Source organism: Apodemus sylvaticus, chromosome 6 (assembly GCF_947179515.1).
Source record: "Apodemus sylvaticus chromosome 6, mApoSyl1.1, whole genome shotgun sequence".
NCBI lineage: Eukaryota > Metazoa > Chordata > Mammalia > Rodentia > Muridae > Apodemus > Apodemus sylvaticus.
Window position 1 is genome coordinate 69,175,016 of NC_067477.1, and position 18,361 is coordinate 69,193,376.

At 42.5% G+C, this 18,361-nt stretch overlaps 1 protein-coding gene across 1 annotated transcript in view; it reads right to left on the reverse strand.

Moving 5' to 3' along the window:
• The window catches only part of Npas3 (neuronal PAS domain protein 3), a 573,957-nt gene that overhangs the window by 426,820 nt on the left and 128,776 nt on the right, over window positions 1–18,361 (reverse strand). The window contains exon 3 of the mRNA XM_052186732.1: window positions 3,892–3,974. Coding sequence (XP_052042692.1) covers window positions 3,892–3,974 — 83 coding nt within the window. The remainder of the gene's footprint in view (window positions 1–3,891; window positions 3,975–18,361) is intronic.

Consider the following 18,361-nt stretch of genomic DNA (forward strand, 5'->3'; position numbering starts at 1 on the left):
CATACATACATACATACATACATACATCTATCCATCTATCTATCTAATAAAGTTAGACTTAGTTTCCAGTACTCACAAAATGCTTGATTTGGTAAACCTTAACATGTGAATGTATTTCTACCACATGCAAAACTATTTGACCTGGACATCACTTTCTTGACTGTCATTCTACCCTACCATAACTGCCTAGATTTTCTTTCTCTTCCCCTGGACCTTGCTGTGCTTTTCTTCTGCACCTCATTCATCTGTGCCATGTTTTCCATACATAAAACCACTGTTTACCTTACTGAAGGATTTTTATCACCAGGAGGTTATTAGAATTCCTTTCTTGAGCAAAATCAAATCCTGTGGCTTCCTTCTCCTTTGTCACCTTTTCCTTGCTTAGAAACTGATGAGATACGTGTCCCAAGGATGCTTTCCTTAACTTCTTTTTTCATCCAGATTATTCCTACTGGTCTTCAGTCCATTTCTCTTACCAACCATCTGTGCTCCGGTGATTTAGAATTCCCAGTCCCATTTTCAGTCCTGTACTTCATAGTACTTAAACTAAGGTCATGCCTAGAACTTTAGCTCCTTACCTTATATCAACTCTGCGTTTTGACAGGGTATGACTTTCAAAATCTCTAAGGAATAGGATCTTAACTTATAGGGTCTATCACTGTTCTTAACCCTGTCACTTTTATCTGTCCATGATGTCCATGGGCCAATGACTGTATCGGTTCTATGTGTTCTTGTCCCACCCTGGGGCTCTACCTCAAGGGCATCTTCATTTTCTATCTTAGGCTGTTATCATTAGATTCTCACAATGGACAATCTCCCAGATACCATGTTTTTGATTAATCCAAATCTTTCCTTGTCCCTTCTTGCATGAAAACCTTTCCCATAGGATCATCAGTATTTGGAGACTGGAACTCCCACCTCCTAAGTTAGCTCAGTGGGCCTGTAACACATGATTTGTAGGATTTCCCCACCGTTACCGCTCATGTGCTTCCTGTCCGTGTGAACTGGCCACCATATCAAATGTTATCACATTCTCCAAATAAGCTGTATGATTATTTGTCTGCACTTCTTTGCATTCCACATTGTCTTTGATTGGAATACTATTCCACTGTCTCTGCTTAAGAAACTACTCATTTATCAACAATGTGAGATCCCATCTTGATGTCTTATGGGCAAATAAAACTTGGATAGTTCAGATTCCTACTATACTAAACCACTATTACATATATAATTTTAAGAAGCTTCCCTTTTCTGTTCTTTAAATGAATGTAAGCTAGTTATAGACAGCCCCATGTAGTGAATGTTGTATTCCTACTCAATATTTAAAAGTTGGGTGGGATGGTATTGCTACAAATCAGAAGGTCTGAGATCAGGCCTATAATCTCAATGACAGACATTTTATCAAGAGATTTTTTGCAAGGGATAAGAAAGGATAAGAAAAGAAAGAAAAATTTCTCTCCAGACTCCATCAATCTGTCAGGGTCTATCAGAGATCTTTTCAAAACGAAATGTACGGACTCATCGCATGCTTCTGCAGCACTGATATTTTGCTGTCTGCAGTACTGACATCTGTCTGTGGACTGAAGACTGCCCTTGCTAGTGAGGCAGATAACTAAGGAGAGCCTGGCAAAGGCTCTTTTGCTACAACTACCCTTAAGTTTAGCACAGTAAAGTTCTATATTGAGCACTGTACCATTCTTCCATTCCACAACCACTGTGCTCAAATTAAACGATATGAGAAGTTCTAATGTCCTTGGCAATTTCAAGATTCTATAACTCACCTATACTTGAGTATCTTGCTTTTGTGAAACCATATTTACCAAGCTACCAATATATTCCCTTAAAGGCAACAGGTTCCAAATAACACACATGTGTTCCAGTGTATGTTGAATCTTTATGGTAGGATAGCAGTGTTTTTTTTTTAATCTGCACTCATTTCTCTCTCTCTCTGTCTCTGTCTGTCTCTCTCTCTCTCTCTCTCTCTCTCTCTCTCTCTCTCTCTCTCTCTCTCTCTTTCCTCTATACTCTGAGGACAAAAATCAGTATGGTTTGCCTTACTGAGCTCTTCCAATGCATAGAACGGGCATTACCATCCATTTTAAGACATGTGTTCTCCAAACAATTTCCCTGGGTTCTTCACTGTTCTTCATGTAACATGATTTCTAATGACAGTCTGTCTGCTCAGCCTTCCCAAAGTGGTGGCCAATATACAGGCTTCTCTTGTAGCATGGAGTCTAAGGATAATGTGAACCAGCCACACATCCTGGAAGCCAACAGTCTCCCTTTAAAACCTCTATTCTCTAAGTAAAGCATGATGTTGAACAAATATTTGTGATAGCCACCCTATGTAATGTGTTTATACTAAATTACAATCAGTTTAAACTCTTACAATTTTTATTAGTTTTAAATTATTGCAACTCCTAACTTACACTCCTAAAGGAGTCTGAACTCAGAAAACAACAATCTAGGGTTTCAATCTGAACTACCCTCTTATTGACTAAGTGTAGGACTGAATGTGTCAGAATCTAATTAGCAATAGTCTCCTGTGTCCCAGTCTGTATAGGATATGGAATAGAGATCCTGATCTAGAACCAAGTATGTGCATGAAAGAAAAAAAGATAAAAATCAGAAGGTTTAAAGAGACATGGGATCCTTTCTGTAACCTTAAATAAATCTTCAGTTATTATAAAGGTAACTTAAATGCTGTTCTGTATGCAACATCCTTCATGGTGGATCAAGAAACACCCTGAGATAATAGCAGATATTAATGAAAATCAGAAACAGAATCAACTAAACTAAGTCAAGACATTTCAGTGCCTGTGTATTTTCAATTGTGAACTACGATTTCTTATACAATAAAATCCTTGGAGGTGGATGATATAAATCTTTACTTGACCCAGTAGACCTGGTAGATGGAGATGGTAGGTGAAGACCACGAACTCTTCCTTCAAACACATGTGTGTTGGGGAGTTGGGTGGGGTGGGATTCTCAGGCTACCAGTAAAGAGACTCTAGAACTAAAGGGATGACTGCATGAGAGCCGATTTTCTCCAAGAAGAAATTCAGAATGAATTTATAGACTATTTATAGAATTTATAGAATATATGCTAGATCCAATCCTACTTGGGGGTATCCTTTGGGCTATTCATTTGCTTAACTCTGAATGGATGAGAATATAGAAAGCACCAGCACATCTTCTGAATGCCGCCCACTGATGAAGGTGGAAGCATTACACACATGGGGGTTATCTTAAGGTTATTGTAAGATGACTGAGATGCTGACACAGAGATCAATTTTCTCTGGAACTACAACTTCATCTAGTACCCATCGTTTTATCATAAAATGTGCTGGCAAAACCACTTATTATTAGAGTTCTTTACTTAAATATAGGCTTAAAAATTCACACTAACTAGTTTTCTAATTTGAGGAGGCAAACAGCAGGACTAGAAGCATTTAACAAATACAAACTCAAGCGACGAACTAAAGTTTGGCGACACACACAACACCACAGTACTTTCACAACAAAACCCTGCTCTTTGAAAAGCAATGTATAGCTCCGAGGACACAAACACATTCACTTGCAAACACAGCACACATGTGGCCACTCTGGTAACAGCCTTTTATGCATACTGTGCATCGACTAAGTGCAATTTGTCTAAATTATTACAGCACAGGTAATACTTGCCCTCCCTTTCTCATTAATTTTCCCTCAAGGAATGGCTTTCTAAAAAGGAAAAGAAAGAAAGAAAAAAACAATTTCATAAGGATTCGTGAATTCTAAGAAAAAAATAATAATAATCAAATATATATCTGAAACCAAAAGCATGTACAAGACAATAACAAATATGACACTCCCTTGATAAGATGGAAAAAAAGACTCTTTTAAAGGTACCTGCAAAATGTGGCTTCCCAAATGTGCTTCAAATACTTCAATGGCCAGTGCGCTGGGACTCCGCCTTCGTTGTGCACCTATAACTTGAAAGAAAAACAGAGAGAGAGAGAAAAGAGAAAAAATAATTAAGTTGGAGCTCTGGCAGCAAAGCTTCAGCCTCCCCCGTTTGTATCAGTGCTCTGCTATAGCACCAATGATTTCTGAAGGAAACTCTGACCACTAGCAGTTTGGGTTTTGGGTTGTTTGAGTGTAAGTTTCAGATGAATATCAACATCTATAGACTTAAAACAAACAAATAAGCAAACACCCCTGCAAAAAAAAAAAAAAACAAAAAACAAAAACAAAAAATAATAAAACCTCCAAACTTAAAATTTTACCTTTGCCATATTTTTCCTATACCAATAAAAACCATACAAATATTCCTATTTCTTTAGAACACATGATTACAATTTTTTTCCAAATTATAACATTGTTATTTTGAAGTGCCTATACCAACAGCCCCACCTTGCCACACTGCCAGAGCAAAATAAACTCATAAAACCCAAACAGGATGCCACTAGTATTTTCTAATGTGTAAGCTCACCACAATTTTGAAGAGTTACATATCAGATGACAGATTCTCATTAAGGAGCTTTTGCACTGGTATTCTGTCATGAAGAGTGGCTTCTATATCTCTGAGTACTCATGTGACTATTCTATACAACCAGTAAGCAGTGCAGATAGACCTTGGTCAGTGTACACCTCCATCAGTGGCTGCTTGTGGTCTAAAGATGCCAAGCATCACTGTTCTACCTGAGGGGCAACTTTCTGGTACCTGCCACTAATGGAGATCTCAAAACTAAAGTGCATTTCAGACAGAGTATGGATGGAATCCAGAATTGAGGGCCGTTTCTTCCCAGTATTTCCAAGGTGCAGTGTCAGATTCATGATCTATTGGCTGTTAATTCTTTCTTCTAAGTTCTAGAGTTTCATAGATACTCGTCTGCCTTACAGAGACTTAAGACAGGACATGTTCAGAGCTTTTCTACATTTCTGACAAGAAAGATTCTCCATGTCTTCCTGCTTCTTCACCTCCATTTACCTCCATTTAAATTGGAAACAGCAAAAGTCTTGGCTTTCTCGTAGCTAAACCCGCATTCAGCTAGTGGACAAGATAATCCTGTTGAATGGTACCAGAGGAATGTCACTTCATTTTGGTGACTTCATTAGTCACTCCTACTGAGAGCCAATTGGGGCTGCAACACCAACAGCCAACGGCACATGCTCATTGTGTGGTGTAGACGCAGGAAGCCCACTCTTATTCATGAAAGGAAATATCTAAAAGGGACTTTGCAAGTGCCTCAGCATGAGTGCCAAGAGCCACTGTGGCTGCAGGAGAAAAAGGGGAGAGACATTTCCTCAGTGGAAAAGTATATCAACTGCAACTGGAGAGTGATTATTATCAAGAAATATTCCAGCTGGAATTCCAGCCCTGTGTCCCTGTTTGCTTCTGAAGTAAAACAGGTAACTAATAATTTTCAAATGGAAAAAAACCCCATCTCTTTGCTGAGATTAATCTTTATCATAGGTGAAGACATAAGATTTTACTTTTTCATATTTAAATATATTTAGGCAGCAATGCTGTGTATGTGTGTGCATGTGCTTCTGATTAATTTTCTATTCTAACATGCACATTACTCCCTTCAAAACTCCTTTGGCATTTTTGATAATGCAGCTGTCTTGCTGAATACTGTTTTCAGTTTCTACAGTGTTAATTGCACATTATGGTAGCTTGGTGTGAATGATCCCACATGAATAAAATCTGCAGCCTTTTTTTCCCAAAGCTTATGGGGATGGGGGGCTTTTAGGAGGAGAAGAGGAGAGCTGAAAGACTTCTAAAATGTCCACTCCCTTTTTAAGGCAGTAATTAGGATTCAGAGTTTATTAATAGTTCAGAATTTGGGGAGATTTCCAATTACAAGGCTCAAAATAAATAAATGCATGTCATTTAAGGAAGAATTACTACTGAACTTCAGATAACATAAACTATTCTATGAACAGCTCAGTGAGGTGGGACTGAAAGTGCTGCGGCCACCGACTTTACAGAGCCCTCTAGCCTCCCAGGGAATGTAAGGAAGCTTTTATTTACTAGAAGGCAGGCCCACAAGGCAGGCTCTAGAAACAACAGATGGCAGCTCAAATGCTTCTAGAAGCCCAGAAACAGTTGTCATGAATAACACCCCCGCATTGTGCAAGGCTGGCTTCTGCTGGCCTTTTCTTTCCCTCCTCTTCCTTCAGGGTACTCAGGTTATCCTCCAAAGGGACCTCTCATCAGTTCTCACATCCCTGCCTCTGACCCAAGCAGTTACTCTTTGTTCTCCAAATCCTCCAGAAGCCTCAGCATGCATCCCACTAGCATAATATACCAGTATCCTGTAAGTGGTTTCATGCTATTCTACTCAATGGCGTTTTTATGATGCTGGAACTTCTCTTGATTTATCTGTTTTGCACTTATGCAGGTGATGTGGGGCTGTAATGACAGCTCCTAATTTTACAACCAACATAAATATGTTAAACAGGAGCCCATTACGCCCCTGGTAGGAGCCCTGCTTTAACACTGGCATTCTTGGTAACTGAATAGATGTTAAATATGGACTTCTCCTGCACTTCTCCTGTGGTACTCTGCAGTTTGAGAATCGGTGGGCATGTAACACTGGAACAATGGATACAGCTATTTTGTTTCTCTGGATTAATCTCATTGAGTCTACGAAGTATCATTGAAGCCACAAAGAGCGAAAGGGCATGACCTCAGTGAGACCTGCTGTCTTCAGCGCAGTGACCTGCTTTGTGAATATATCTCTGACTTCTCTGTTCTGAAAGGTTACACTTTTCAAGTTTGTTTGGTAAGCCCCACACAACAGTGCCAAGGCACTAGGTTGTTTTTTTTTTTTTCTATTTCACCTGCTGATATACTTCATTTATCACTTTATTTAATAAGTGACTACTTTCAAAATCAAAAGAGCACTAAATTAATAAACACACCCATAAGCAGGACATTACTAAATAAATGGAGAATACGTTCCATTGTCTGTGAAGATTGCCACTAACTTGCTGACAGAAAGGAGCGATGAATAATTTGAACAGCACATATAAACTGTTAAAAGAAAGCAAGTACATCATATAATTCAACTTAAAACACCATTCAGCATTTGCTAAGTGCCCATTTGGTGTTGAAAAATCTCTAGCTAGGAAGTGGTGACTGGTGCTGGGAATCAGTAAACAAACACAAGAAAATTCTCAGATACTTAAGACCAGGCCCAGTACAAAATAATCTTTAAAAAGCACCACTAACTCATATTTTAAAGATGCTCAACAGGAAGCATCTAGAGTTTTAGAGATTTTTAAATGGAGAAATGTACAGGGGGAAAGCATTATTTTTTTCAAAGATATCAGCATAGGAAATCCTGGTCTTATGTTTCAGAAATCCACAGCAATAGGAGAAGTTGTTCTAGCCCTCATTAGAAAGTAGAAGACATGCAAGGAGACCGCCATTTAAACAAAGACTTCAAAACTTCAGACCTCTGCAATGTTAGCCAAAATATTCTACTCTGGATCCTGTTGTAACCATTCATGGTAGTCTCCAAGAATTAATTCCGTGCAGCAAAATGCAATCCTCTTTCAAAAATACACCCCCCAACACCCAGTCATATTCTGAACTGGTGCTCCATGCCTCCAGGGATAAGGTGGGGTGGAAGGGCTGGGGATTAGCACTCAGTGGGAGTTTGACCTATTCAGCCAAAAGGTCAACTTGCCATGGAAGCATCCATTAGAAGTGGAAACAGGACAGCTCAGTAGACACACATAATGAACGGAGGGAAGTCATGGGCTCTGGTTGCCTTGAGGCCAGCTCTGCCCTTTCCCTTTCTAGCCCTCTACATGTTTTACCAGCACAGTTCATAATACAGGGGGCAACCACAGGCAGGGAGCCACAGAGAGCCTGCTGCACTGGAGAAAAGAGAAAGATCTTCCAAGGTGAAGAGATGACACATGAAAAGTGGCAGTGGTTGACAAGAAGTTCATTCAAAGTTAACCTCACCCCATTTCCCAACCCCCAAGGCCAATGCCGCCCTTAAATCTACTGGCAACGAAAAGGTGTGGTCACCTCCCATGTCTGCCCTCTGAATCCTGGAGACATGGAGCGATCCCTGGTCCCACACTGAGGTTGGGGGAAGGGAGGCCTGAAGGACAAGTTGAATGGCATCTCCAGACCCCACTCCCTGAGCTGTCATACTTGGACTTAGCAAAGCCAAGGGCTGGAGGACAGTGGAGGATAGAATGTTTAATGAGTCTTCCCATGGCTACCAGTGAAGAGAAGAGAGATTTTCCTTGAAAAATATCAGTTAGTGTCCCCTCACTGTAGGGTCAGGGAAGCCAGAAAGCTTTCTCAGGAGCTATAGTAGTTTATGTAGTGTACAAATCTCTCTCTCTGTCCCCTCCCCCTCCCTCTCCCTACTCCATTCTTCCCTCTCTCTTTCCCTCTCTCCCTTCCCCTCCTCCCTCTCTTCCTCTCTTTTTCCTCCTGTTCCTCCCCCTCCCTCTCATTTCCTCTCTCTCTGTGAGACTGAGAAATTTCCACTATCAAATCCCAATTTTGAATCCAGTGCACACAGTTCTGCCCAGTGTCTACAGCCTCCCCCATTTAACTGAGCTCTTACATGCTTTGGGTATTCCTTACATACAGAGATTGATCACCAGTTTGGAGAAACAGTGCTGAAAAGGGGCTCAGTATCAGGGTAGCTCACAGCAGTGCTAAGACTATAATTGCAATGGAAAGGCCAGGCACACCATGGAAAACACCTGGTGTTCTTTCAGTGTACATCTGATAAACACTGAAAACAGATACAAGGTTCTTCCAAAGAAGAGAGAGAACTCGACGCCTTTGAAAATCTAGGTCAGAGGAAAAATAAAATAAAATGGCTATTTCACTGCTAATCAGGCTTCTGAAGGCCTGATCAAAAATAATTACAAGAGTTGGATAAGGTAGTACAACTCTTTAATCCCAGCACTCTGGAGGCAAAAGCAGGCAGATTTCTGTGAGTTTGAGGCTAGCCTGGTCAACATGAGGAGTTTCATCCATAGCTACATAAAGAGACTCTTCTCAAACAAATGAAATAAAATAAAGTAAAATAAAAGTAAGGAACTAGAGAGATGGCTTGGTGGTTTAGAGCACTTGAAGCTCTTGCGGAAGACTCAGGTTCAATTCCCCACACCTACATGGCAGCTCAGAATCATCTGTAGCTCCAGTTCCAGAGGATCTGATGCCTTCTTCTGCCTCCACTGGCACCAGGCATTAATGAGGTTCACATAGGTACATGAAGATCAAGCTCTCATGCATATAAAATAAAATAAATAAACCTAAAATAATTAAAAAACAATTACAAGAATAAAACCCTCCCTATATGTGTAAACAATACACCCTGGGATCATTTTAAAACTCATATTTTAATATTTTTTAAGTTTATAATCTGAATCCCAGAACCTATTACACATTATAGAGTAGTATCAATCCAAGAAAAAAGAAAAAAAGGCATTTAATCCAAGGAAATAATTGAAACTTTAAGCAGTCTTATGCTAATTGGAAAGTTCTCTGATGCAACACATTAAAATTTTGCCTGCAATTTAAATACGGATTGAGTGCACTGGGTAAATTTCAGTGTGGATTGGGTTCAGTGAAAGCCCTGGGGATGACGTGCCTGGATGTTTTAGCCCTTACTAAACTGAGCATGGAGAAACGAAACCTTGCCTGCTCTCCTCAAGAAACCATGCATGCATTGCTCCAGCTACCACAGCCCCAAGCCAACAGGGCTGGTTAGCGAGAACATTTCTACTTCTCACTTCAGGAACTGACCAGGTTTGGGAGAAGGGTACAATACTGTTGGCAAGTCTCTGTTTCTTGGAATGGCACAGTAAGAAGCTGGAATGGCATCCCCGCTCCCTCTACCCCTTTACCAGCTTTCTGTGTACTGCATTACCAACAAATCACAGCATCTTCGCGATAGAGAGTCCCCCAACAAAATAGACACCTTCCACACTTCACTTCTCGTTTCCACTGGAGGACGTAAGTAAGAATTCCAGGTAGGCACTGCAGCATCTGTAGCTAACAAGATGATAAAATGGAGTTTGCCCAATGATCTGGGCATTCCTATATGGTTTACTCAGGTAAGGTCCTCACATGGTCACTTACAGGGCAGCTACAATTTGATGGGAGAACCTACCCTTTCCTGTGACAGTGGAATTCTTACATACAGTCACCTCAGCAGTGTTTGAAGTGATAGAACCTGTGGGTAGCCTTCACCACCAAAGCTTGTAACGATTTATCCTCCGGAAAAAACAGAGATGGCCCACAGCTGGGCTGAGCCTCGGGAGTATTGCATGACGGGTGCCTCAAGAGATGCTAGGACACATGAGAGGTCATGTTTTACCTCCATGGGACTCCCCAGATAATTCAAATTCCAATAGGATTATTTTTTAAATTAAACTTTACTTACTACTCAATCATTCCAATTCAACTTTCTTACTTTAAAACAATTTTATATGTAACTAAAATAAACACACATGCACCATGTGTGTTTAGGTACATGTTAGGGTTAGGGGTTAGGGGTTAGGGTTATGCACATGCACATGTACATGCACATGAGCATGGTAATTTTGATCAAGAACTTTAGTCCAGAAAGAATTTCTGGGTGTATTTATTGGCTTCATGAACTTGTATTTGGTTGTATTGGAGTGTAAAATTAATTTTTTTTAAAAAATTCATTTATACAATGAGGGAAATGAGAGTTTCCTAAATTTTTCTTTACAAAATAAAAAAGATTTTAAAATCAGACAGACCAACAATCAGTTCCTTCCTGTAGATTCCCAGAGATACAGCAAGAGTTGGGCTGTATCCCTCTCCACCTGGAGAAGTTACAAAGGAGCCAAAGGATGAAGACTTAGCAGATAGAGTCTTGAGTTTTATTGCATAAGAACTCAGAAAGAAGATACAAAGTCATTTATTCTGGCTCAGAGATACTGTAGCAAACACAGGTTGAGCCCACAGGAAAGCAGGAACTCAGCTGACTTAGAACCCAGCAGTGATCCAGTTCCCAGAGGGATGCAGACACATGTGCTGGGAAGCTATAGGCCTACATGCCATCCTCACAGAACATACTCAGCTTGCATGGACAGTGGGCAGGCTGCAGCTTGGAGAGGCCTTTCATTTTGTGTAAACTTTTCTTCTTCCCAGGTATGGCAGGCAGGATTATCAAGAGTCCCTCACAGGAAGACACCACATGTCCTCTGACCCATAGCTCTCCAAAGGCAGACAAAGAAGATGCTCTAACTCTGGGATTTGAATAGAACAATAGCTTGTCCTTCAGCTGGAGGGACGTACCTTCTACGATTACACTAAAACTTTTCTTGAGAGTATAAAATGTGAGCAGGGGTGTGGGTGGGGTGGGGTCAGAGATTTGGTGCTGTGCCATGGGCAGGATTCTTGTTCTTTCATTTTGCAAACTGTCCTACAAGTCCTCCTGATGAGCTGCTTCCAGCTGCAGCCCTCCTAACTCCAGGGGCACCAGACAGATGCAGGCTCCGCCTCCCAGTCAGAGTGGTGCCCATTACCAGTCTGCGCCAGCTTCATATCTGGTGGAACAAAGAGGTCCCATCAGTTACCTTCTTTCACTCAAATCAGGCCATCTGGGTTTCCTAGGTCACGCATACAAAGGGGGATGAAGAAACCTCAGATCCGCAGGAAGCAGCTTATTTTCTTCTGTGGGAAAAAAGAAGGCAGTGTCTCCTGCCTTCTCTCCATTTTCTCTTCTGGTCATCCATTCATGCATTCATTCACCCTACCCATTCTCTCCTTTCCCTTCTCTTGCCCATCCTTTTCTCCCTGGCTCTTGGGCCACATCAATGCCTGGCAGCTCCCTGAGTAACTTGTTCTCTGCCAAAGGAACCATCAGTGTCAACAGTTCACAAAGCAGTGGGGCCAGGGAAGGCTGGGTCACAAGACACAGGCTCTGCTTGTATCAGCACCTGCAGCTGCTCTTGAGGTCACTGCGATCCATTTCCAGAGTTTAACCATCCTCATATGATAACCCTACGGAGGCATACAGCATGAAAGTCATCAATCTCATTGACCTCATAGACACAAGCCTCCATTTCCATTTCTAGAAGAAAGGTAAAAAGCATCCATGAAAAATATTTGGTGAGCCTGTCTTTCTGCCAGGGCACTGTATTAAAAGACATGCTAATGAGACGGTACCACAATGACTGACTCTTCAGATGAACAGAACACTATGTGGAGACTGACAAGCAAATGAAGAAAACACAGAAACTAGGTAAATGAAGCCAGGATGGGGGCAGGGAGAGTGGGAGAAAGAATGCCCACAGTGAGGTCACATGACAGATGAGCTACAGTAGTCAGACACAAAGGCAGCAGCTGGACACACCAGCTTTGGGCCCCTTCATCTTGTCAGCTCCATGTTGTTTTTCTTTAGCTACATCACCAATGAACTATCAACCCTCAGAGATTTGCAGGGATGGACCTCCACTCTTCTCCAACCTTCCTGAGACTTGTGACTACAGCCAAGTAGTCATAACACCTCACCCAGAACGACCAATGTGTGCTCAGTGCTAGCACACAAACCTAACTTTACAATTTTATTTTTTACTTCAGTTCCACACCACTGCTTCCATTATTGTCTCTAGGGCACACACTGGCTTTAAGCTTAGTACGGTTGAGGCAACTGAGTCACATAGTAGATTGTTACACCATCTGGAAAGCTGAGTGGCACAGCACTGCAATACTCAGGCCCCTTATAAGGGATGTCTAGCTCATTTTCGAGAGGCTGCCTATCCCTTTGCCTGGAGAGGGGCCTCATAGGAAGGGTTTATATTACTGGGAGGCAGCTTTGCACAGAAGAAAGGATTTGGGCTCTGGAGTTAATCAAATCCAGTGTTAAATCCTATTTATCCCAAATTAGCTGGGTCTTACTGGGAAATTAGGCTCCATAGACCTCAATTTCTTCTTCTGTCAAAACAGAAGTCACTGCCTCTTATAGCAATTGTGAGGACTTATGATGGGCCCCACCCAACTTTAATTTTCCTAGAGAATTATTTGCATAGTATCTGTCCTTTCACTAGCTCCTACCTTCATAAGCCAGAAGATTTGGGTTGTACTGCTAAAACTCTAGCAGTTAAAATGCAACCTAGAGCACAGAGGGCACACAATAACTAGTGAATAAATAAACATTTCCCAGCATGGCAGCCAACCCATGGGAGGTGCTCAGCATTCACTTCTTGTTTGCTGGCAGCAGAGGCCAGAGTTAAAGACTCTCCTGCTGACTATCCTTATGCAATATTTGATGGGAAAAAGAGGAATTTTTCTGTGTATGTTGTCACCAGCTCCTGCCTTTCCTAAAGTATGATGTCATATCTACAGTGTCACCACACACCCTGTGGAGCCAACTGCAATCAGGGCCTCAAACCAGCACAAACATTTCCCACACACTTGGGCTAAGAGCCAGCAGCAATTCACCAAGTGTCAGCAACTGCCCAGTGAATTTTCCTTTGAAGGAGTGATTCATGCCCTGTTCCAGAAGTAATTGGCGCTCACTTTCTGATGCTGAATGCCTCAGACATAATTTGATTAGGTACACACATAGAGCTACCACCACTAGAAACCTAAAACAGTTCTCATATCCTACCATCTTCCCTCGGGTTTCACATAAACAGAGACTGCGGGATTATCAGTCAGAGCTAGGTATGCCTTAGATTAACAGAAACCCCCAGCCTGGGCAAATTTCGATAGGCTTCAAGGTAGCTTGGGTAAAGTTTAAAAGGAAACTAGAGAGATGGATACCATTTGGAATATGTGAATCTGCCAACAGGCTCACAAGACAAGCAGCCTTGAAACCAGGGCAGCCCAGACAGATATGTTTGGGTATTCACCACTCTCATGAAATATATTAAGAAATTTTGACCTGTTACTTAGATTCAAGGCTGACCTCAAGCCTTTAGGGAAAGGTTTCAAAGGTTTCTAACCTCTTTCTTTGAATAATAAGGCTGTTTAAGCAAACCCTCATCCAAACACAGTATCGAAACATACAGCTTTGTGCATGTAATTATAGAGACTTCCAGAGAAAGCCAGCCATAGATCTCAGGTCAAGAATTCTTGCTTCAGACAAGAACCAAATCTTCACATAGACCCTGCACCATCAGCAGGACTGAATAACTGATTCACTGGATGAATGAGTAAGTAATCAAATGAATGAATGCAAGGGGGTCCGGAGACAGAATATACAGCTAAGGCAGACACTTGTATTCTGTGTGGAGACTGGGAGACTGAAAGAAGCAGCCAGTTAGTGGGTTTATTCACAAAAATTGCCTTGTGGAATTATCCGCAGCTCCGCCCCTTCTAAATGCAGACAGAGCGAGGAAAGGGAAAAGGGATAATGAAGGTTTGCAAATGAAGTGGGGCACAACTGTGCAATCAATCAACATTTTCTGAAAAAGAATTTGCATCCCTTGCCAAAAATCTGAACTGAACAACTGAACTAGAATTCTGATGAGAACGGACTTCGCCACTAGCCAGTCCTTTCTATTCAGCCCCCAGCTGTCTTGCTTCCCTTTCCAGAAAGTCATGGGTCTCCTCAGTGGGGAAGGTTCAAACATGGGGACTTATGTCAGCATGTTGGTTCTTTTCATAGACCTTTATTAAGGATTTTCTCTGTGCCAGGCATTGTGTTAGTTGGAAAGAGTATAAGTCGGTGGTTCGTGGAAGTATCTATTGAGGGCCTACTAAGTGCCAGGCATTGGGCCATCAAAGACTGAATGGATGGAAGGAGTGGTTCTGCACTGTTGTGGAGAAGCTGGACCACAATGGTAACCATAATACACAAGCTTCTGCATACAAGAAGCAGGGAGTTACAGTGCAAAAGGAGGTAGAGGAAAATGGCTCCAGGCATCTACGTACCGGTGGGAGGTCAGAGAAGGCCCTCCAGGGATACAATACTCAAGCATGACATGTCAAAGAGAGGTAAGCTCCAGCTAAAGGAGAAGCAGATCTGAAAGGTCCCTGCATGTGAGATACTTGGCAGGTTCCAAAGTTTGACAAGTAAGCAACCCTCTCAAGAATATAAAGCCTAGAAGAGGAGAAGAGGGAAGGGGAGGGAAGGGGAGGGAGAGAAGAGGAAGGGAGAGGAGAGAGGGACGGAAGGGAGGGGAGGGGAGAGGAAAGAAATGGCCGACTTGGTAGAGTTCAGGAGAAGAAACTAACTCCTTGTAGTTAGTGAAACTACAAGATTTAAAAAGGAGAAGAAATAGTTGGAATATGAATGATCTCAAATCTTTCTAAACAAACAAGGCATGTTTTTATTGTGGTGGTAGTGGTGGTGGTAGGGTGACTATATGCAGAGAACGAAATAGCATGCCTAAGAGACGGAAGATTTGTGCACAGGGGAAGAAATGGCAGAGGTTATCTGTCTGCCACTCTAGCCACAGACTGCCTTACAGATACTGTAGAGGACATCACAGTCTTCAAATAGGCATAGGGTTTCCCTCAGAGAGTTTGAACAAGCCTGGATGGTGGGGGGAGACCTGAGCTGTATTAGGTTGGGGGGGTAGGAGAGGGAAGGCATGTGTCTGGAAGAAAGCTGGAAACGATGCTTTTACCAAATCTAGGCAGGAAATGGAGAAGAGTTATCCCTACTAAGTTAGGACTGTAGCAAGGGATTAAGTCCTGAAGGTATTAACCAAGCGGAGTTAGACTGTGATCAGTAAAGAAAGCATGGGCTGTGGAATGGGAGGGCTCTTCAACACTTGCTCATCATCCTGCCCACTGGAGCTGAGGCCCAGGATGGAGTTTTTACTGAGTGTGTTTATCACACACATACATACACCACCACCACTGCCACCACCACCACCAGCAGCAGCAGCACCACCACCAGCACCACCAGCACCACCAGCACCACTAGCACCACCAGCACCACCACCAGCACCACCACCACCAGCAGCAGCAGCAGCAGCAGCAGCAGCAGAACCAGCACCAGCACCACCACCACCAGCACCAGCACCAGCACCAGCACCACCAGCACCAGCACCACCACCAGCACCAGCACCAGCACCAGCAGCACCACCACCACTACCACCACCACCACCACTACTACCACCACCATAAAATCAAATTAAAGTGTCTGGACAGGGTTTTGGTCTTGGTAGATGAGATAGTAAAGTACTTACCACACAAGCATGAACACAGGATGGAGTTCATATTCCTAACACCACATTAAAACCCAGGCAGAGCAGCACACACCTGTAGTCCTAGCAGCACAGCTAGAGAGCTGGAGACAGGCACATCCTTGGAGCACCTTAGGAGCCTGTCTGCCCAAATCAGCGAGCTTCAGGTTCAGGGAGGGATCTTTCCTCAAAAGGAAGGTGGGGAGTAATTGAGGGAGACACCTGATGCCAGCTCTGAGCTCTACACACATGTGTGTGCACACACACAGACACACATACCCCACCAAACACGCACACACAGCAAATAAAAATGTAACAAATAAAGTGAATATAATGTTTATATCCTGAGAGAAAGAGAAAGAAAGACAGACAGGGACAGGGACAGGGACAGGGAGAACAAAAGCAGTTTCCTATAGTGTAGTGACCTAGCCAATCCAAATGAGAGCTCAAAACAGTTCTAGCTGAAGGTTAACCAAGATGATGATCTAGGCTCCATGCTCATGTGTAAGCTATGCCACTGGAAGCTTCCCGGCTCCATCTAAACTCAAGGCAGCATGTTTCCCCTGGTAGGATTTTGTGATGGTCTGCATGAGAATGCCCCCTACAGGCTCAAGTATGTGAACAGGTGGTCCCCTGTTGGTGGCCCTATTTGGTAGGTTGGGAGGTGTGGCCTTGCTGAGGGAAGTACAGCACTGGGGATGGGCTCAGTTCAAAGACTCAGGACATCCTCAGTTTACCCTCTGCTTCCGGCTTGCAGTTAGAAATGTGAGCTCTAAGCTTGCTGTTCCTGCTACCATGTCTTCCTCTTGCTGCCACAGTGAATGCTGTCCCTCTGGAACTATCTCAATACCTTCATCCAGTGAATTGTCTTGGTCATGGTGTTTTATCACAGCCATAGAGATGTCACTGACATAGACTCCATTTTGTTCCTAGCTGCCCGTGCAAGCTATTTATGATCTGTCTCACTTTTTCTTCTGCACTGTGTACACAGGAACTCAGCCAAGGACCCTGGTCTGTACTCATGAATTGTGTTTCCTGCCAGTTTCACAGAAGCATGAAAGTCCTTAAGTATAAGTTTATAAAGATGCCAAAAATGCCCCCCAAATTCAAGACCTCCATTTGTTAGGTCTTACGGTTTGCTCCTCACTTTGTGCTACAAATGTGGCTCACCCCTTCAACCACCACAGATGCTCTCTCTGGGTTCAGTAGGCCCCTGGTTTCTCTGTCATTGTGTCCTTTGCCATGGCAAAAGCTTTACATGTCATAAATAGAGGCGTGATCAAGAATTGTTCTTGGAGTCCCTTCAAATCCTGAATCACAAAAGCAGTAAGTATTACTTCCTTCCAGCCAAAAGCTGTCAAATACTCACAGCCAAGGGTTGGAAGAGATTATTAATATACCCAGGTGTGAACTAAAAGAATATTAAGTAATCAAGGAAAACTGCAAAGCAGTGTATCTGTTGGGGGAAAGCAATCGAAAGGGTAAAGCATTAGCTCATATTCTTCTTGCATTATTTAATGACTTTGGATTAAGCCAATGAAGAAAAAATTTGGGGCTGTCCTGTGGGGGACAGAAGGCCTTGCTTCCTGAGAATCCATTCTCAGCCATAACTGCCTCACCTCTGCTGGAGATGATTTTTCTGTAATTTCCAAAACTACTGGTCTATTACCCTCATTGTCAGGATTTAGGAAGCAATACCGGCTTCTCCCTTTAGTGTGCTCTCCTCCAATTCCTCCTCACAGGCTGCTCTGAGGCCTCGTGAGCACCTTGAGCACCTTGAGCACTCACTCAGTGGCTGCCTTTCTTAGGCTGACTTTGCTTTTCTTCATTTGAGATGTCATTACTCTTTCGCCTGTTTGTACAGCTGTCCTCCACAGTCGGGAAGAATGGTTAAGGCATGGTATGTCTTAACTTTGTTCATCTTGTATACTGATTTACTGATTTCGCTTTTTACAAGACAGAGCTCCAGTGGAACCAACTGGGGTGTAGCTTTGACCTCTGCAATTTCCTTCATAGGACCTTGAAAGATTTATTAATCCATACTTATAATGACTTAAGAATACTGAAAAAGTTGAGGAGGCAGTTGTAATTCATAAAGGTCCAATTCTTCAAGCTATCTCTCTTTATTTCTCCCAGCAGTTCTACTGTTTATGAGTTGGTGATACCAGATAAGACACTTGATATCCCAGTCTTAGCTTCTCCCAGCTCTACA